Genomic DNA, 22,065 nt, shown 5'->3' with positions numbered 1-22,065 from the left:
TACTTAAAGCTATTAAACAAAAATATAAAATGTTTCTATTTTTCTTAAACCCATTAGGTACAAAAAGTAAACCTTTAATAAAAAAAAAACATCAATTACTTACAAATTGTCTCCCGAGAGCCTTAGCTATGGGACTATTGCTATTCAAGGGCAATATACGAGTATGTATTTACAGACACCTTAGCAAGGTATGATGGTACAAATGAAGGTGAATAAATCCTACGAATTCTCACACATGTTTTATAATGTGTCTGTATATAAGTCTCAACCAACAAGCACAGAATTATGACAGTTCATTTGTCTTAGTCGCACAAAGTCATTAATACTAATTATTAAGCAAAATTATAACTCCGAACGAATCCAAAATTTTAACATAACATTTTGCATGCAGATAATCTATATCAAATGGGAGAAGATTTAAAAGTTTTCATCCTTAAATATACTGAAGTACATGTAATACAATAAAATTAGAAGTGACTTTAAGGAAATATATGTATAAATAGTTTAGATAAAATAGCTAATTCTCTTTCTTCCAATAAAATTAATTAACAAAATAAGAAATATTGTACAAATATGAATTTCTCACAAACCTAACGATCACCATGAACATAATTCCCAGAGTAATGCACTGGTCTACTACACGTAATGATTATGAATTTGTCCTTGCACACTTAACATTACTGAAAATAACATAAACATGTCACGGCTACCATTTCCCAATGATTACGTGGTGAGAATTCACAGTCCACGGTCACAAAGGCGTTCCCCATCGAGACAGTCTCCAAACAATGACCACAACAATCCAGTGTTCCAATGCTCCATAATGACTTATACCAACTTGTAATAAACAAATCTGTTTATTGAATATGTACTAGCACATTTATACACCGAATTGCCTTAGTTGCTTATTTTCTCACAAGATTATGTTTTCCTGTATTTTTTACAGCATACATACTATACATGGCATATAAAATGTCCTTGGAGCAAGTGACAGTTAATTTGTACATTTATTTATAGTATCTAAAAATTTTTTTTAGCATAACATAATTATAAGAAGATGGAGTAAACATAAAAATTCACCATAAACCATCAAATTAATAAAAACTCAGATGAGTTATTCCTTTGTCCATCGGCTGCAAGACCCTAAAATCTTTCTAAAAAATTCAAAATTTATATCTTGTAAGTTTTGGAATGAGATAAACATGTAAAATTCTCAATTACTGGGTACAAATTAATTCAATTATTTTTTGACATTTAAGTAACACATTCCTTTGCCATTTTTCTACATTTAAACTCTTTGTAAATTACTTGCACTATATTTAATGTGTGCCAAAGAATTGCGGAATATGATGTCATTATAGTGTCGATAAACTACAATCAAGGGGTCCATGGGCCATTTCGCTCACCTCAGCACTTTGGTTAGAGAAAAGCTGAGAAATAATTAAGTATTGGAAAGTTTGTAATATACAAGTGGTCCCACCCCCCTACCCCAGGAGGGGCAGGGGAGGGGGTCATGATCTGAACAAACTGAGATCTACACTACCTGAGGATGCTTCCATATAAATATGACTAATCATGTCTTTGCTGTTCTTGAGAAGAAGATTTTTAAAGAATTTTCCTACATATTCCTATGTCAAACTTCATTTGATCACCCACTGTGGCCCCATCCTACCCTGGGGGGTCATGATCTGAATGAAATGAATCTACACTACCTGAGGATACTTTCACATAAATATGACTTATCATGGTTTTGCTGTTCTTGAGAAGAAGATTTTTAAAGATTTTTGTATGTATTCCTATATGTATATAAAACTTTGACCACCCATGTTGGCCCCACCCTAGCCCTAGGGGTCATCATTTGAACATAAACTTAAATTTTCACTTTGTAATGAAGCTTTAACATAAGTTTCATCTTCTCTGACCTAGTGGTCATTAAGAAGAAGATTTTTAAAAGATGCCATAAATTTTTCAATAATTCTTAATTATCTCCCCTTGAAAGAGGGTGTGACCCTTCATTTGAAAAAAAAAAAACTTAATTCCTCCATAATTTTTGTAAAAATAGGTCAGATATCACAAAGCTCAAACTTGCTCTATAAGTCATCAATATCAAGTAACATTCCAATAATCAGGTCATTGTCTACAAGCATAGCAAAAGCGCCCAGTGAATCATTAGAAATTTTCTTAGTACCATGAAACTCAAACTTCACCTCACTAAATCATGAATATCAAGTAACATGTTAAAGATTAACTCATTATATATGAGCATAGCATAAAAATGTCCAGACAACTAATTATAAAAGAATGGCGGAATGACAGACAGGAAGAGGAAACACTATATGCCCCAGCCATTTCATGGCAGAGGCATAAAAATCTAATCAACTTTACATAAGGATACTCTGTATTCAGTTTGGTTGGAGTTACTCAATTGTAGACCTCAAAATGTTAAAAGATAACAGATGGACAGATGGATGAACTTAGTAATACAGACAGACTGACAAAAGACAAACTTAGATCAGAAAAGCTTACTAAAGCTGTTGGCTCAAGTGAGCCAAAAATGATCGAAACAACATGATCAATGGATTCAACGTCACAATCATCCAGTCATGCAACATCATGCCATTAGTGAATTTTATAGAATCAATCAGTGGTACTTACAATGAACCCATAATATGATTTATGTTAGAAAACCATTCAATGCTAAATCATGTAAATAGTATAAAATAAGTCACAGTGATGTTTTTACCTGATCATGACAAACCAAGACAGGCTGAACCTTAAAAGGAGAAAAAAGTAGTGACAACTAAGTGATGATGATGATGATGATGATGATGATCGTCTTTTCAACATAACCTTTTATAACTATCTAGCAAAGATGAAGCAAAGTTTAATGAATTCAGATTTCAATTTGCTCATAGCTATTCTCCTAAGTCACAAAATTTAAGGCATGAAATCTCACAAGATTTATTAAGTGATAATAAATGGAAGACTTCTGACATCTAATTTAATGACTAATATCCCCCATTTCTCCATTTTTAACAGAATTTATGTATTAAAAGAAGTAGGAGGCACATTCTCATCATTGTTTCAGTTATGCATATCCCAAGTCACAAATGTAAATATTACCTGTATTTCCCTCCCACACAACAGGTCAGTGAGGTAATGCAAAATGAACAATCACTAATGACAGGGAAATAATTGTTTTACAGATATGTCTGAAAACATTTACTTGGTGTCAACAGGTCAGAGCTGGCCAATGAAAAGATTCCAATACAGTAACATGATTAATATGTGTAATATCATATTGTAAAGTGCAGATAATTTGAAAGTTATTAAATAGATATTTTACTGCTTAGGTTTTACTCTCATCTGAGTGTGTTAATTTGTCTTGTTTGTTTCACTGTGTCTAGATTCTAATGTTAGTCTGTGCATAAGATACAGCAAATGTTTCGAAAAAAAAATGTTGCATATGGTTTTCCATTAAATTTCTGACGAAAAAATTCCAGCATGGATTAGAATCAATTTTGTGGTAAATAGACTAAAAGACTGACTGGACATTAATCATAAACTGCACAGAAAGGTTAGACAGGAAAAGAAAACTAGTGCTGTAATTACTCCATGGAGCAACTAGAAAAAGGACACTTTAAAATAGCTTAAAAAGAACTACACAAATTCCCATGGTTTGAATCTTGTGTGAATGTAATAACTGGATGGAGGTTCAACACCTTTGGTCAGTAATGGTAATGTGTTGAGATGAAAAAATCATCCACAGTCCATGCAAGCATCAAAATCAGTCTGAAAAATATACCAGGTGCAAAAGTTCACATGGTATATATTAAATGTACAAAGTTTGGGAAAAAAATAAGTAGTTTCAGAGATCACCTAATGACCAGACAAAAATGTTTACAGACAGATTGTCATGGTCAGATTCCAATATAATATCCCAAACTTCATTTGTGGGAGTAGTTTTCTGACCAGAGAAATGTCCAGAGGGATCACTATGTGCATTCCTGTATAAAGGCTATCTAGTAAAGGTTGCAGGGAAACTGAGCATACATTAGAAGGGCCAAAATTGGGTTTGGGAGAGGTCTGACAATTCTGTATGACCCCCCCCCCTCCCTTTTCCTTTAAATCCTTTTAATTTTTAAAAACAATAGAGGAGCCTTGTTAATTCAGATGCCAATAATACAGACATTTCATCTTCCAGACAAACATTCTGGGGAACAGAATTACTATATATATCTACCAATTATAAAAGGTTTGTTTAGTAATCCGGACACTTCACTGATCAAGACAATTACTCGATCAGGAACACAAGTGACCAGATAAATGAGGCTCCAGTGGCAGATTTAAGGAGGGGTGCAACCGGCGCGCGCCCCCCCCCCCTAAAACTGTCAAAGTTAGCGTAAATCATAGTTTCGCCACGAAAATGTAAAAATGACTGCTTGGTAGACCTCATTTTTACCCTACAAAATCTCTAGAATCCAGGAGCTTCCGGGGGCTTTGCCCCCTGAGCCCCCACCAGGGCTTCGCCCTGGACCCACTGGGGGCCTCAAGCCGGCCCCCAGACCTCCTGCCTACTTTCTGCGCCCCCCCCCAACTTCAATTCCTGGATCCACGCCTGGGCTCCACTGTACACGTACCTCTTAATCATGTAATTCCTTGTTAAGATTGATCTATCATTTAAGAGGCTTTAATACTAAAGTTGTACATTTGTAAAACAATACCGTGGTAACAGCTTTGCTTCTTTTTTTACCTTTGACCAGTGCACCCTCTGACCTCTGATTATGACCTCAATTTCACGCAAAAAATTAACCTTGTCCTTCAATATGGCAAAGATTTTTATTTCCATTCCTGTTAGCAGGAATATCCTATTCATAACATCAAAGGTTAAAGCTGGTAACAATAACGACAGAGACAGTTAAAGACAATATGCTTCCTGTCAAAAAACACAAAAATGAGCAACAAAAATAAGCTTACCTAAGTCTTAATGCACCTGATGTAAGCCAAGATCTACAGTATGTATATCAATAGATCGTAAACAATTCACATGCTGACCGTCAGCAACATGCTTGTGACATAACTTGTCACAAAATTTACAGCACACTTTCACATATAGCTGCTGTCAATTTGGAATATTTAATTAGCTGCACATTTCTCCGGGGCATTAGTTTTATGAAGGTATAACACTCCCAGTATTACAATAGTGAATTAATGCAAGATTGATATGATGAACAGTTACTATTAAAAACTTAAAATATGATTTTACTATTAGAAACTTAAAAATATAAATCATAATTTCATTTCAAAAATAGTACTGAATAAAATTACTAAAAGAAAAAAATCAATTTTAATTTCAAAACCTTCACTGTGATTGAACCCTACAGTTTATCAAACAAATGAAGAGCTACATGGAGACACACAAGTAAATATACAGAATTCAATTACAATTGTGCACTTATGGCATATACTGCATGCAAGCCTAATACAATTTGCAGAGTATCAGTTTAAACAATCCTTACTCTAGCTAACTGTTCATAATTATTATTATTTGAATTAAAATGAAACCATTTGGTATTTATTTAAACCATTCATAGATGCATAAAGACACAACTCCAGTTCAATCCTATCTTTACTTTTCTTGGTTTATCAGTTTATTGAAATGACTATCCCACATAATTTACTGGCAATTTGTTCCATTTAATCACTTAATTAAATCTGTGTAAAGTTAAAATGTGTAACTATAAATATGAAAAGTAACATGCTTTTTTACCTATAGGAAAATGTGTGTTTATAAATGAAATTAAAAATTTGAACCACATTGCCATGCTTCAGTATTAATGATTTACTGTAACAATCAGATAACTTTTAAACCTTCAAAAGATGACAGTTGTGTGTTGAAAACACAGGCCTTTGGATCGCTGAAATCCGACTTTAAAAAATTGGGTGTATAAAAAAGATATTTTTTTTAACACCTTAATTTTTTAAAGCGATCTAAGGGCCTGTGGTTGAAAATGATCACAGATCCATGACAAAAAATTCTGACCTATTAGCTGAGCCCAGTAAATTTCCAATATAAAGACAAAAGCATAGAATTACCACATATATATACAGAGGTTATATATATACTGCTGTTGATTTGGGTATCATGTAGATTCTGCTGCTTATCACCATTAAACAAAAGTACTTACACCCCATCAGACCTTATTTCCCACTATGTGTGCATCACACCAAGTCTTAACTGCAGAGAGACTCGGGAATGGTGATAAAACACCAACACTGTTATCTATTGGGGCATATTGTAATTAACTACTCATCAATTTGTCTCCTAATTTAGATTTTTATGTGGACAAGATTAGGCTTTTAAAGGATAATTGACTTTCTTGTGTTTGGAAGCTTAGTTTCATGTTTACAAGGAAAATTAATTTAAAATCAATAAGTTCATAATAAACTATTTTGGTAATTTACATGACACAAACTTAATCTATATAACAGCTGTACAAGGAGTTAAAACCTGTGACCCATTTTCCTTGACTTCTTTGTAATCAATCTAAACTGTGAAACAATATACAAAAATCACTTATTTTCATGGGGTCCAATTTTCATGGTTTGAGGGTAAAATATTGGTTCATGAAGATTTGATTTCATGGTTGAAGAAATGTTGAGTCCTTATATATTTGAAATGTTTCATTTGGAGGACAAGGATTTGTGGGTCTCCTCATATCACAAAAACACCCCCCTCCCCCCCAAAAAAATAGTGATGTCACAATATACTACAAAATGTATAATAAGCACCTGCTCCATCTAAGATACATGTACGTAGAGCTGGCAAGACGTCAGTATAATAGTAAAATGTATATAAAATCTACTGACAGTGTATATAATTATACTACCATACTAAAATAGTGGATAAATAGAAAAAAATCATTTAAAATTATATGCATAATGACAGAGTGTACCTGGTATGTATTTACTTAAATGGATAAATGAAAAACATGTAATTTTTAATGCAAGTATTAATTCCTGAGTAATTGGTAAAATAAGCCTAAGGCAAATAGGGAACTGGAAACCCCTCCCTTCCCATAACCCAAATCTCTAAAATAGTAATGGCACCCCCACCAATAAAAAAAAATACAAAAAAAAAAATTAACCTGTATATCATAGCTTGACAAAATGAAAATTACTACATCAATACATTATTTAGACAAAATTTGTAACATGCAATCTATGAATTGACAGAAACAAGCAACACCAAAATTAGAAGTAAATAAATGTCCTGATTACTTGACATAAATCTATCATTCATTATTTTTCCACTCACCCGCCCTTCTTCCTGTGATCCAATCTGCTACTTATGGCAGGTCACTCGTCAAACTTCAGTATTGCATAGGTGATCACTTCCTAATGATTGCAGCCTTTGTTAAGGGTCTCCACTTCTCAGTACTTGAATTCACTTTATTCCATTACACTTAATTACTTCACTTCCTCAACACTTCAGATAACATCCCCACGACACATTTCCTCCCCCACTTCTTAAATGAAGATACATACATTGCAATCTGTCCCCCCTCCAAATTTAACCTGATTACAATTCACTATAATTTATATCAGTGGCCAGAAATATTTTTTAAGGTAATAAAGAATGGAGTATTGTTCATTTTGTACATGTGTCTTGTTATCTGATGTGCCATAGGGCATAAGGAAAATAAAGAACTGAAATTGAATATCAATAAATAGGTAAAGAACTAATCCTTTTTCAATATTACAATGAAAAAAATCAGGTATTTATCAAAACTTTGCACTTATTAAAACATATCAGTTTTATTCATGCTTTTCATTACATTAAAGAGAGCACTATTTCATGTATTTTATTTGTTCAACAAAAAAAAATATATATAATTTTTTTTATTATGCATAAATATTTTTTGTAACAAGTGATTTGACAATGACACGAGCAAATGTTTGTTGCACAACTCGATAGAGAGTCCGATATTTAATAGCTAGCTCCTGTTTGGGAGTGTCTATTTTTAGCTTCTTTTTGAGCGGCACATATGACCTGTCTAGGTCTGAGAGTTCGGTTTCCATTAAGTTACTGGCCGCTGTCAAGTGTGACATACAAACTCGACCAATCTGATGAAGGAAAGATGTTACATCTTCACAAAGTGGAGGGAAAGCTTGACACACCTTGGTGAGGCATGGAACAGTCTCTAGGAAAAAATTCACTCTCTCTGTGTTCTCCAACACTGAAAATAATTTCAGACCTATAAAACATCTAAAAGATCACCTATAACATGTACCCCGGTATAAGCTTAGTAATTACTTCACGAAGTACATATATAATTACTTTTAATTACAAAGTACTTATAGGTATTTCATGATTATTTTCATTGTAAAGTTGTTGAACAACCCTTTCTTTGCTAGCAACACAGTGCAGTGTCTTGTATAAACCAGAAGTCTCTGATGAGACTGTAGCTCTACTGGTCTGTTTGTATAACAAAAGAAAAGTAGCACTTGGATTTGAAACATTGCAACATGCAACAATAAATAGAATTATGTATCTTAATGTAGTCTACTTCTGTGCCAAGTTATATTGAAATCAAATGAAACTGTAGGAGGAGTAGCGTTTTGAAAGTATTTCAGGGAAATTTCTATTTTTAGTAACCATGACAACACCATTCACCCAAATAAAAAAAAAAACAGAAATACATATTATGTATCATAGTGTATTCTAACTGTGTGCCAAATTAGATTGAAATCAGACCAAAACTGTAGGAGGAGTAACGTTTAATGGGGATTTCACAAAAATTTCTATTTTAAGTAACCATGGCAACACTGTTCATCGAATTCAAAAACCAATGCAAAAAATTATGTATCTTAGTATAGTCTTCTTGTATGCCTAATTATATTAAAAGCAGACTAAAACTGTAGCAGGAGTAGCGTTTTAAAGGAATTTCACAGAAATTTCTATTTTTAGTAACCATGGCAACACCGTCCATTGAATTCAAAAACTGATGCAATAAATTATGTATCTTAGTGTAGTCTACTTGTGTGCCAAGTTATATTGAAATCGGACCAAAACTGTAGGAGGAGTAGCGTTTTAAAGGAATTTCACAGAAATTTCTATTTTTAGTAACCATGGCAACACCGTCCATCGAAATCAAAAACCGATGCACTAAATTATGTATCTTAGTGTAGTCTACTTGTAAGCCAAGATATATTGAAATCGGACTTAACTTCTTATCTACCAGTGCTGCTGCTGTAGTTCACTACCACACACAGCTCTTATCTTTCACCGCAGGAGCAGTGTGAGGCTTAATTACCAGACAGATTTTGCAGCTACAAGAATTTGCAGCTGGAATAAATAGTACACATGTGTAAAGCTCATTATCTCATTTATTATTTGGAATATTTTAAAAATCAAAAGTGTTTTATAATCTTAAAAGTTTAAATTTCACATTTTCTGAATATTGTCCAATATGACCAATTAGTTACTTCACAGTTCTCAATTATTTACAACATAAACACTCATTTTCCAAGAAAAATGTACAATTTCTGCATATATTTCATCTTAAAAGTTCCTGATGCCACTTGAAGAAACAGTCATTTTTAATACAAAGTCTGATGTTGCACTGCCTGCATCCAGTTGACACTTCATGCCTTTTCTGCTGTTTTGCACAGCCCTTGCAGCGTCCTGGCTTTTCAAACTGAATGGGCCAGTGGGCAAGGCCACAATTTCCGGTTACTGCTGGGGCCTTTCGTTTTCTGCTACCCCTGAAGTCTCCAATCATTTGCTGGGCCAAAGCCTTTCTGAAGTCCAGTTGGGTCCTTTTTTTTTCTTTGTTTGTTTTGGTCCTCAGTTTGTGGTTGGGCGATTCCTGCATACAGATGAGTGCATTTACCAGGGCCAAGTCAAACCAAAACCAAAACAAGTATTTGTACCATTTTTTGGCCTTTCTGCAGGTAGAGTACTGCATCCTCTTCTGATCTGCTAGGTCAACTCCAAACATGTACTTGTTGTACAGTTCTGAGACACTAGGAGCTGACACATCTTTTCTAGTTCCATCTTTCTGACGCCTTTGCACGATCCTTTCATGAGTAGGGTCACAGTTTGTACTTAGATAAGTAACAACTTTTTTGTCCTTCCAAGCAGTGGCTACAAGATTTCCTTTCTGCATTGTTAGACTGTCACCCCTGTTCTTTAATTTCGCACTCTTTATGGCCTCTGGCATGCCACGACGGTTCACTCGAACGGTTCCACAACAGTAAATACCTTCACGTAACAGCTGTTCGTATAGTTCGGGACTTGAGAAGAAATTGTCCATGTAAATAACATGAGACTTGTGAACAAGTTTCCGAGTCAAGTCTTTCACAACACGAGATCCTAATCCTTCTTCTGTACGACCGCCAGCTACACGTCCCGTATACACTTGAAACTCGTGCACATATCCATTTTTTGGTGAGGCTCGTTCCCACACTTTAATCCCAAATTTAGTTGGCTTGGCTGGCAAGTACTGTTTAAAGGACAGTCTTCCTTTAAAAGCTATCATACCTTCATCAACTGATTGTTCTTTGTGGGGATGATAGTTTTCATGACAAGTTTCAGAGAGTTTGTCAATAACTGGCCTGATGTGACACAATTTGTCATGTCCTGGTTGTCCTCGGGCTGGGTTTTGTGTGGTGTCATTCATATGGAAATATTTTGAGATTCTTTCAAAACGAGTCCTGGTCATGATGGTTGGAATACTGGGTATTTCAAATGGCCACGTTGATTTCCACGCCAGTGTATATGACGGCACTCCAAGGACTGAAAAAATGATGTGAATTCCTAAGAACGCCATCATCTCGGGAATCGTGGTAGGCACCCAAATTTTGTCGGGTCGTGTGACGATTGATCTCGCAGCATAACCGTTGGTTTCTTCCACAATTTTTTCAATCAAGGTTGTAGGAAAGAATTTCAAGAAAAAATCCAATTCTTTCTTGTCCTCGTCCAGCACAAAAGACGGGCCAACTTCCTCCGTAAATTCAGTCACGTTTGGTTTGTGTAACTGTCGTGACCAGGTCGTGTCGTCTATTTCCTCCTCTGACTCTTCTTCCGAAGATGAATCCTCAAAATCAGATAGAGAAATATCACTACCGATACTTCTTCTCTCTACTGCTTCAATATCTGCTTCTGTAAATCCCTCAAATTCATCAGAATCACTGTCCGATAAAAATATGTCGAGTATGTTTTCCGCCATTTTGAACTGCTTCTAGAACTATAAACAACGCGCTGGGAATCTCCTTTCTATATATTGATAACACTGCCTAATATGGAAACATTACGTATCAATTTACAGATTAGCCTTTCCTTAAACTGATTTTCATTGGTTCTGAGTTGGGGTCCTCCCTCAAACTAACCAATCAGACTTACCGTAACAAATATAAAAATGCGGATATTTCAGTCAGTACGAATGCGCAGGTATTTGTTTACAGCGGTTATATCCGCCAATGCGGATTAGCGTGTAGTAAAATCTGACGGGTTTATCCGTCACTGCGAATATAAGCGAGATAAAATAAGCTGATATATCCGTCAGTGGTAGGTAAAGAGTTAAACTGTAGGAGAAGTAGCGTTTTAAAGGAATTTCACAGAAATTTCTATTTTTAGTAACCATGGCAACACCGTCCATCAAAATCAAAAACCGATGCACTGAATTATGTATCTTAGTGTAGTCTACTTGTGTGCCAAGTTATATTGAAATCGGACCAAAACTGTAGGAGGAGTAGCGTTTTAAAGGAATTTCACAGAAATTTCTATTTTTAGTAACCATGGCAACACCGTTCATCGAAATCAAAAACCGATGCACTAAATTATGTATCTTAGTGTAGTCTACTTGTGTGCCAAGTTATATTGAAATCGGACCAAAACTGTAGGAGGAGTAGCCTTTTGAAAAATTGTTTACAGACAGACGGACAGACAGACAGACAGACAGATGGATGGACGATGGACACCTTACTATCGCATAAGCTCTTCTGGTCTCTGACTAGTAGAGCTAAAAAGCACAAAAATAAATTTACCTAAAAATAATACTCATGAAGTCTTAATTTTTAATTCTAATTACTATACTGTAAAGACATTTTAATCAGAGTTTTAGAAGAATATGCATGCAAGTACACCAGCCACAAAGAGAGATATGCTCACCTCCGATCATAGTAAACATGACATTAATACAGAGCTTGGCCACACTGAGGGATCTCGGTAAGGCGTACTGACAACACAGGTGGGACATCAGTTTGATAGCGAAGATCTAATAATAAAAAATAATCAAGATAAATTAATGAAGACAATAAAAATTAATCAAGACAATAAAAATTAATCAAGACTGAAATTTGAGGTAGTTTAAGGAGGTATGCCACACCAAACTCTTATTTACTGGATGTTTAGAGAATCTCTTTTGAAAAATGATTTCATCATCAAAAGACCACATTAGCTATGAATTATTTTATATAATTTTTTTGTGTTTTTCAGAGAAAAATTGAAAAAAAATTATTTTGTTGCAAATGCTGTTAAATAATGCATAAAATAAATATCTAATAAAACATGTCATGAAGAGTCAGTTAGACATTTTATTTATTTTGATAAAAAAATATTTATGAATTTGAAAATCATCATTAATTACTAATATTTTTTAATTCTATGAATAAAATCTTCAGAAACATTTTACATATATACAAGCAAATTGTAAGAATTGTAGTCCCCAGCTCTTTGTGTCACAGTGGATGGGATGCCATTATTTATGGAATATAGTGTAACTGTCTTAATTTTTGTTTGTGTGTCATGTCTTGTCTGTGCATTATACAAAAAAAAAAAAACAAATTATTGAATTAAAAACAGTTATGGCAAAGATTATAGCTTCTCAAAACTATATCAAACTTCAAGATCAAGGTCATGAGGTCAAATATTATAATACAATCTGAAAGGTCTTGTCACAAGTAATGCACATATGAACCAGAAGTCTCTGATGAGACTGTTGCTCTACTGGTCTGTACATATGCATGTAACAAAGAAAAAGTAGCACTTGGATTTGCAAAGAAAAAGTAGCACTTGGATTTGAAACTTTGTAACATGCAGCAATAAATAGAATTACGTATTTTAATGTAGTCTACTTGTGTGCCAAGTTATATTGAAATCAAACAAAAACTAGGAGGAGTAGCGTTTTAAAGGAATTTCATAGAAATTTCTATTTTTAGTAACCATGGCAACACGGTTCATCGAAATCAAAAACCAATGCACTGAATTATGTATCTTAGTGTAGTCTAGTTGTGTGCCAAGTTATATTGAAATCAGACCAAAATGGGAGGAGTAGCATTTTAAAGGAATTTCACAGAAATTTCTATTTTTAGTAACCATGGCAACACCGTTCATCGAAATCAAAAACTGATTCACTAAATTATGTATCTTAATGTAGTCTACTTGTATGCCAAATCATATTGAAATTAGACCAAAACTGTGGGAGGAGTAGCATTTTAAAGGAATTTCACAGAAATTTCTATTTTTAGTAAGCATGGCAACACCATTCATCAAAATTAAAAAAACTGATGCACTAAATTATGTATCTTAGTGTAGTCTACTTGTGTGCCAAGTAAAATTGAAATCAGACCAAAACTGTAGGAAGAGTAGCATTTTAAAGGAATTTCACAGAAATTTCTATTTTTAGTAACCATGGCAACACCATTCACCAAAATCAAAAAACTGATGCACTAAATTATGTATCTTAGTGTAGTCTACTTGTGTGCCAAGTAAAATTGAATTCAGACCAAAACTGTAGGAGGAGTAGCATTTTAAAGGAATTTCACAGAAATTTCTATTTTTAGTGACCATGGCAACACCGTTCCACAAAATCAAATACTGATGCACTTACTTGTGAATATTAGTGTAGTCTACCTGTGTGTCAACTTATATTGAAATCAAACCAAAACTGAGGAGGAGTAGCCTTTTGAAAAATTGTTTACAGACAGACGGACAGCTGGACAGACGAACGGACAGACGGACTAGGGACAAAATGTGATCAGAAAAGCTCACTTGACCTTTCTGCTCAGGTGAGCTAAAAATCATATAAAATAATTAATAACTTATATTTTTCTTTCAATGATAAACTCATAATTATGTCAAAAGAGATACTTTAAATATCCATTAAATAAAAGTTTTGTGTGGAATATCTTAATTACCGTAAGTTTTGGAAGATAAGACGATACTTTTTTTCTCAGAACCGCTGGGGTCGTCCTATTTAACGAATCGACCAATCTAAGACTCAAGTTTATGAAAAATGCCTCCAAATCAGAAAAATTTACGTCAATTTTAAAGCAAATCTGTGTCATTTTTGTATTTTTAAAAATTATTTTACCGAGAAAAAAATAATAAACAATAAAGAATTAAATATTTATTCCATTGATTTCTTACAAAATAAGTTCCATTAAATATCTGTCGATGTACAAAAAAACTTATTACCGGTATATCATCTAGTAATTAATGTTTCAAAGTATATTTACAACATGCTGTGTCCATCTTGTGAAGTTGGAAGTCGCAATCGTTTACTAAAAAGAAAACCGCAGCCGTATCAAAATTTAAAATACGGAAGAGTTTTCACAATTGCAATTGTAATTTTTTTTAACCATTTATTTATAACGATTAATTGAAATAGTATGCCTAAATATTTGTTCCTTGTCTTGTGATATTTATTTAGATGTAAAATGCATGAAGTAAATTGTTGCCAGTAAGTTTCTAAATTATTTTATTTTCCACATATGCTGCTAGTAATAACAATTTTGTTTTATATATTAATTAATTATAATAAAACGAACTTATATTGAATATACTATTATACATTTTTGGAAGTTATAAATTCATTTATTTACGATACGTTATTTTTTATTCACAGTTTTTTTTTTGTTTTGTTTTTGTTTTACAAAATAAATGTTTTTTTAAATGATAGAATTGAAAGCTTCCTCGTACCCAAGGGGTACACTGAATTATACAAAGATTGGCTTCTAATAGAATTTTAATTGTCTGACAGATAAAGGGATATACACTGTGTACACGAAGGTGTTAATACCTGTGTTGGTTAAAACACCTGCGGGGCATGATTAACAGATTCACGTGCCGTTACAAGGGTATGAGTGCTATACATCATTGAACAAACAAAACTGTGAAATTCTTGATGACTGTTAAATTGCGAATGTACTCTCAATTAAATTTATTTTTTACAACAATATTTCATGCAAAATTATAGCATGTTTTAAAATATGATTAATTTCATTTGCGCACTGTTACATGTAATAGTCATTTGCGTGTTTTAGCAAATCCCTGGAAAAGAAAATATAAAAATGGCGGTCATCGAAGTTAATTTTTTACCCCGGTAAATAATGTCAGAATAAAAGAATGTGTCCACGATGTTCTAAAATGAAATTGATTATGTTTGATTTCGGGTATTTCCCTAATTATAGCTGTCTTATACTACCGTATTTATGTGTTTAACGAAAGAGTCAAACTACGACGGCATTGAACAGGCAAGTTGGAGAAAATACATTATATCACAATTCAAGGAAGTTTTAACTACGTTTGTATAAAACACTATTAAAATATTGTACTCATAAAAATACTAGTTTATTTTCTCAATACGTTAATATCACGGGTTAAGTTAAAGAGGTTTACATGTTCTGATACGTAGTATCTAAGTAAGAATCTCTAGAAATCGATGAACAAAGCCTCGTCCTATCGTCCAAATTCGTCCTATCTAAGGATTTTTTTAAAATTACGGCTGAAAATGAGCCTTTCGACCTATACACCCCATCGACATATACCCCAAAACTTACGGTACACCAAGTACACCATACAGTGAACCCATATACATGTATGATCCAATTAATGTCATTATCTCATTTAGGACTTGGTCCTGCAATACAAACTTGCAAGGAGCAATGCTTTTTTTTTTTGAAAACATGATTTCGTTTACCAAATTATTATTTTTTTAATATAAGGAAACATAAAAGTTATTTCTATTAGATCACATGGGTAAAACAGTAAAAAAAAAGTTTAAGCATAAACAGTGATTAACATGAATTATTTTAGCCTGACCTGCTTCTCTGGCTGTGGCTGACTTAAGATCTCTGGAATATAATCCAGACAGATGTGTATGGAGGGGATCCCTGTGGTTGTCACGGGTAACAGAGTATCTGGATAACCCTAAATAACGAAGGTTAAAACATCTCATTAAACAACTGTCAGAGTTGTTCCCCTTGGAAAGCATTTTAGAATGGAAAATTGTCTAATGAAGTCAAAATCAGTCCTTTTTGCTTCTATTTTATTTTTTAAATATCTAAGCACAGGAGTCATACCTGGAAGTGAACAAGCTTGGCAAGGTGGGGTTCTGTAATGAACAGCTGATGTATAAATGAACAGATGATACACTGAATCTCCCGACAGTTGGTCAACAGACCCTCTTGTCCCTGCAGAAAATAAAGAAAAAAATGTATTTCTTAACAGTTTTTCTACTGTTGTACATAAAATGAAAAAAGTTTCTTAATCATCATTCTGAATTGCCCTCAACTTCAATATATACATGTATTATAATAGAAAGTACACATGAATTCAAAGTACTAGTACTTTATAGAATTGTTAGGAAATAAATGTTAATTGATACTTTTTGAAAGTTGTAAAGTAAAATGAACAGGTGGATTTATTAATGTAAGTCTTACTTTATATATTTTATTTAGGATTTTTTGTGACAACTGTCAGTGTGACTGATTAGAGCAGGATTTACCTCCCTTTGCTCCTCCTCTGTGGGAAGACAACACTCCAGTAGGATCTGTATAATAGCACTCTCCTGGGCCGCTATCAGGGCATGCTTTAGGTCCAGCCTCTCCCGATCAGCCTGAGCTGCATTCTCCAGGATTGGATTAGACAGCATGTGATTGTGTAAATAGACTCGACTGGCCTGGAGGTAAGCTGACAAAACACGTAACAGGATATCCAATATCGGAGGGCACCTGTAAATGTAGCAAATAGGCTCAGTGTCAAGAAAATAAAGACTACAACAAAACACATAACAAGATGTCCAATATTGGAACACAACTGAATATACACATACTTTAAATAACACAAATGGTACAAAATCAACAATAATGAATTTGAATACTGTCAACAAAGAACAAGGTTCACTTAGGGAATCTTCTGGCCCTCTGAATTGTGAGGGCAAGGCAATAAATATCAACTGGACCCTTGGTGAATGCCTATCTATTAAATTCAAAAAAAAATTCTCGATTGTCCATGCATTATGACATCATGAATTATGTCATTATCCCCATATGCTGAAAATTTCTTGAAAATGGTCAAAAGTTTGAACTTTTTTTCTGTATTTCGTATAGAGCACAACTTTTGATCAAAAACATGCAATACATCTGTACATAATGATAGAACTGTTTTTAATGATTATAAAACATGTTTCATTTTTTGGATGGAGAAGCATTTTAATATTTTAATTCTTTGCTGAAGGAACTCAAACACACTCGTTTTCTGCAAAATTCAAAAACATGGTCGTCTCTAAAAGCCTTTTTTTCCAATATCTGGACTCAGTCTCTACTTTATATTGATCTTGAAAAGGGACGTAGGGTGATAGTAAATTAATTGGTATATGAACAGGACCAGTGAACCTAGTTCTTTAGCATTTATTACTCTCATCTGAAGACCCTATCAATATACTATTATTGGCTGATCTTATACAAAATTAGTATTTTTCTTATATAATTTATAAAAAGACATACAAAATTAATGATGAATAAGCATGTGTACTACTGTCAGTATGTTTTTACCTGAAGACACGTTCATCACACCTGAGTATAATCAGTGGATCTACAGTAATGTCGTTCTCTGTGTACGGAGTCACCTGGAATGTTGTTCTCTCTGACAGTCGGAGGGAATTCACAGTGGACAGTCTTAAACTGATGACAGAAAACAACAAAAAAGTGGACACATTTGTCTATGTCAAGTTATTTTTATCAATTTGCCATTTAAAAATCAGTCAATTGATTTGTATATAAGCATGTATATTAATCACATTACATGACAAAATAATGGAAGAAATCTCAATAACATGAGTTTGTTTAGTATTTTTACATACTTTGTACATACAGTTAAAATTAGCTTGCTTAAAATCATAGATTCTTTGCTTGTATCTTGTACAAATAATGGGAGGAGCCACAACCACTACTAACAATCACTCCCATATCCACTTTAGGTATGACTGTTTTACCTTCGTGGAGAGACACCGTGAAGAAGAAACCAGACTTTCTTGATTAGGTCCACTATTTTTCTGGGCACCACCTCATCCAGCATGATGGGCAGAGAGGATACCACTGGCTCAGCAAAACGTAACAAGTCTGGGGCAGACATCTTCAGCATTGCCTGCAGCTGTGAGATCATCTTCATTGGATGTGTGGTTAGATTCCTCAGTGCTGTAAAATGAAGAAATTAAGGAGAACATTTTGCTCTCCCTTCAAACTGCATTAAAATTTTGAATCGTCTTCCCAATGAAAACCATATTCTGATGCTAGAGTAAATTACTTATTCTTTTTTTTTCAGTAAACAGACAATGCCAGCCTGTAATTCACAGAAGTATTGGCTAGAACTAACCATCATTGAAGTTATCAATGGTACAGGGGATATTGTACATGACTGATGTCTCTGCCACCAGAGATTCCCTAATCAGTTTCTCCTCCAACCAATCCTCCACAACACACAGGTGTGGATAATGGGTCACCAGTAACCTGCATAATATTTATAACTTAAATGGAGTTTCCTTCTTTCAAACATTGCAAAGGAGACAACTGTGATCCAAAATAATTGGAAAGACTTAAATTAAATGATTAAATAATATTAAGGATACAGATGACAAGTATCCGTGCCTTACTTTAGGAGTGGTGAGAATAATCCAGCGTACTGCTCCTGCTCTCTCTGAGCCGTCTGTAACAGGAAGTTAATAGGAATCTGGGCCAGTAGTGTGTCATGGTAGGATTTCACCTTCCTGTTGGACATTACTGAAAACAGGAGTAAAATGTCATACATATAAAGTCAGGAAAGGTTCTCCTATATCGTTTATGCATATTATTTAACGTAAAAACATGTAATTCCATTGGTCAGAATTGTTGAGAAATACAGGTGACATGGTTTTCCTGAATGAAGAGTCAATATCTTACCAAGAGTTTTCATATGTGTCAATACTATGTCTTCATAATGGAGTAAATAATAAAGCATGAGTAGCTGTGGAGCAAGTTCTGATTTAGAAGTTGAACTTGATGACTCCTCTCCTTCTGATTTTGACCAATGAAACACTGAAGATTTGTACACATTGAGTATTTCCTCCTCTGTGATTGGTTCATTTAGATGATCAGTCTTGGTGCTTTTGATGACTGTGGAGGTGACATAAACATCAATAAGGGAGGTAACTAGTGGATGGAGTGGTGTAGAACAGTTACAAATTTGCTGATAAATCCAGTCCTATAAAGGAAAGAAATTGTCAAATGAAGAAATATGATAAAATATGGTAATCAAATGTTTAATACTTGCTAACCCAAACAATTATTATCTACATGTATGTGAAAATGAGGCAAAATCACATCAAACTATGAGACCAGTCAGTAAGGACCCCACTGATGGATATACTGTATATCTAAGAGTAAGGTTAGAAGAAACTAAAATAAAATTTAAAATAGACACTCTAACCTGGTACCCTCACAAAGATACTTGTATTTAAGTGAGCTCATATCAACATTACTGAGATTAGCTAATAATAAATACACTGTACATATGCATACATGTATTTCTAAAATAGAATGTAGTGAATCAAAAGCTAGATGAAATGCAGATATCCAATGATGTGCAAATTTCAGTTCTGATACCAGTCTAACAGACCTACACCTTACACCATTCATTTACACTGCAGTGTATTTCAATACATATACATATTTTCATGTTTTTCTTTTATTTTCATAAAGAGACAAAGTGTCTAGTTAATATAAGAAATTTTGACTTGAATTTTTCATTACTGTACCTTTATTGGTACTTTGTGTTTGGAAAAGGAGCGACTCTTTAGAAGTTGATAAATACTGTTGATAGGAAGATAACCTGTCATGTTTGCATTCAGTCCAGGTGTCACAGGAACCTTCACTGCATGGGACGTAATCACCTAAAAATGCACAGGTATAACAGCATTATATTATTTCACACTATCACAGGAATCTCTGCATCACATCAGGAAAAAGATGACTGATTATCACTGACCCATACTAATTCTGGGTGAATTAAAAAAAAAATGACCACCAAATTGAATTTTTTGGAAAAAATTCAACTACTTATAACATATTTTTCACTTAAATCATCATATTGCACATGCATTCTAGTTTAAAATCCTGAAGTGGCAATAGAATAGACAATTGGATTAAAAAGTTTTAGAATTTTTATTAGTAAAATTTCTTTTGGAAAAAAATAAATATCATTACACCTTAAAAGACTTTGTAAAATACATAATCACATGAAATTATAGTTTTTTTGCTTCAAAATGGTAGAAGGGATATAAATGATTAAATCTAGACCTTGATTGAGTATCTTCTCTTGTATATGTGACAAAAAATTGGCTTTTTGATTGTAATTTTACATTATTTTTTCAATTCTGGTTTGAAAAGTTTTAATATGAACAAAATATGAAGCAATAAAATTCCCCAAAATTCACTTTTTTGTCCGTTCAAGTCAATTCTTTAAATCTAAGCCAAAAAAGAATTTTTATATACGAGTTCTCTTACAACAAGAGGCCCATGGGCCACAGCGCTCACCTGAGTAACATTGGCCTTGCTGTTTTTCACCTGATTTCTCCCCCCCCCCCCCGTAGTACTTATTGTGGCCCCGCCCTATCCCCAGGGGTCATGATTTGAACAATTGGAATCTACACTACCCCAGGATGCTTCCAAGTAAGTTTCAGCTTATCTGGCCCAGTGGTTCTTGAGAAGAAGATTTTTAAAGATTTTTCCTATATATTTCAATGTAAAACTTGGATTTCCTATTGTGGCCCCACCCTACCCCCGGGGGTCATGATTTGAACAATTTAGAATCTACACTACCTTAAGATGCTTCCAAATAAGTTTCAGCTTTTCAGGCTCAGTGGTTCTTGAGAAGAAGATTTTTAAAGATTTTTCCTATATATTTCAATGTAAAACTTGGATTCCCTATTGTGGCCCCGCCCTACCCCCAGGGGTCATGATTTGAACAATTTAGTATCTACACTACCTTAAGATGCTTCCAGATAAGTTTCAGCTTTGCTGGCCCAGTGGTTCTTGAGAAGAAGATTTTTTAATGACCCCACCCAATTTTTGTATTTTCTTGATTATCTCCCCTTTGAAGGGGACTTGGCCCTTCATTTTAACAATTTAAACTCCCCTTCACCCAAGGTTGCTTTGTACCAAGTTTGGTTAAAATTGTCCCAGTGGTTCTTGAGAAGAAGTCGAAAATGTGAAAAGTTTACAGACAGACGGACGGACAACGGGTGATCAGAAAGGCTCACTTGAGCTTTCAGCTCAGGTGAGCTAAAAAATACTAGATTTTGACGTGACCCTATGTTACATTATTGTGTTGCACTCCTGACATCTGACATGTATTTTATTTAACATTGTTTTAAAAATTATAACACACAATAACCCATTCTTACTTTGTAAATTGATTTATCATTTTGATATTTTTCATCGTTTACGGCAGGTTTTTCATATTTTGAAGACCATAAAACATTATTATTTGCAAAGTGTAATATATATAAATTTTATTTAAAAATATATGTGAAATGATGAAAACTATTCCCTGAATTGACTGTAAAATTTCTGTAATTTGTTCATAGAAATAGTGTTTTAAACATTAAACATTTTTTTTCAACTTATTTTTTAGTAAAGATAGTTAAGGTATTCAATGTATAATGAAGGGATTTAAACAATTTTGAATCATTTTAAACTAGTTAAAATTGCATTGCTAGATAACGTTGAAAGTGAAATGAACCA

The 22,065-nt window shown here is 33.8% G+C and overlaps 1 protein-coding gene across 1 annotated transcript in view; it reads right to left on the bottom strand.

Moving 5' to 3' along the window:
• Positions 1-7,905: 7,905 nt before the first annotated feature.
• The window catches only part of LOC133196983 (integrator complex subunit 2-like), a 34,467-nt gene continuing 20,307 nt past the window's right edge, over positions 7,906-22,065 (bottom strand). The window contains exons 12-22 of the mRNA XM_061332825.1: positions 20,079-20,213; positions 19,225-19,525; positions 18,939-19,065; positions 18,662-18,795; positions 18,282-18,483; positions 17,842-17,970; positions 16,794-17,019; positions 16,369-16,479; positions 16,109-16,216; positions 12,176-12,281; positions 7,906-8,240 (exon numbers count right to left, since the gene is read on the bottom strand). Of these exons, the coding sequence (XP_061188809.1) occupies positions 7,906-8,240; positions 12,176-12,281; positions 16,109-16,216; positions 16,369-16,479; positions 16,794-17,019; positions 17,842-17,970; positions 18,282-18,483; positions 18,662-18,795; positions 18,939-19,065; positions 19,225-19,525; positions 20,079-20,213 (1,914 nt within the window). The remainder of the gene's footprint in view (positions 8,241-12,175; positions 12,282-16,108; positions 16,217-16,368; positions 16,480-16,793; positions 17,020-17,841; positions 17,971-18,281; positions 18,484-18,661; positions 18,796-18,938; positions 19,066-19,224; positions 19,526-20,078; positions 20,214-22,065) is intronic.

This window comes from Saccostrea echinata, unplaced genomic scaffold (assembly GCF_033153115.1).
Source record: "Saccostrea echinata isolate AGI-Se365-2 ecotype Australia unplaced genomic scaffold, CSIRO_AGI_Sech_v1 ptg000030l, whole genome shotgun sequence".
NCBI lineage: Eukaryota > Metazoa > Mollusca > Bivalvia > Ostreida > Ostreidae > Saccostrea > Saccostrea echinata.
Note: the sequence above shows the minus strand (reverse complement) of the source record. Positions and strands in the feature narration are given on the sequence as shown.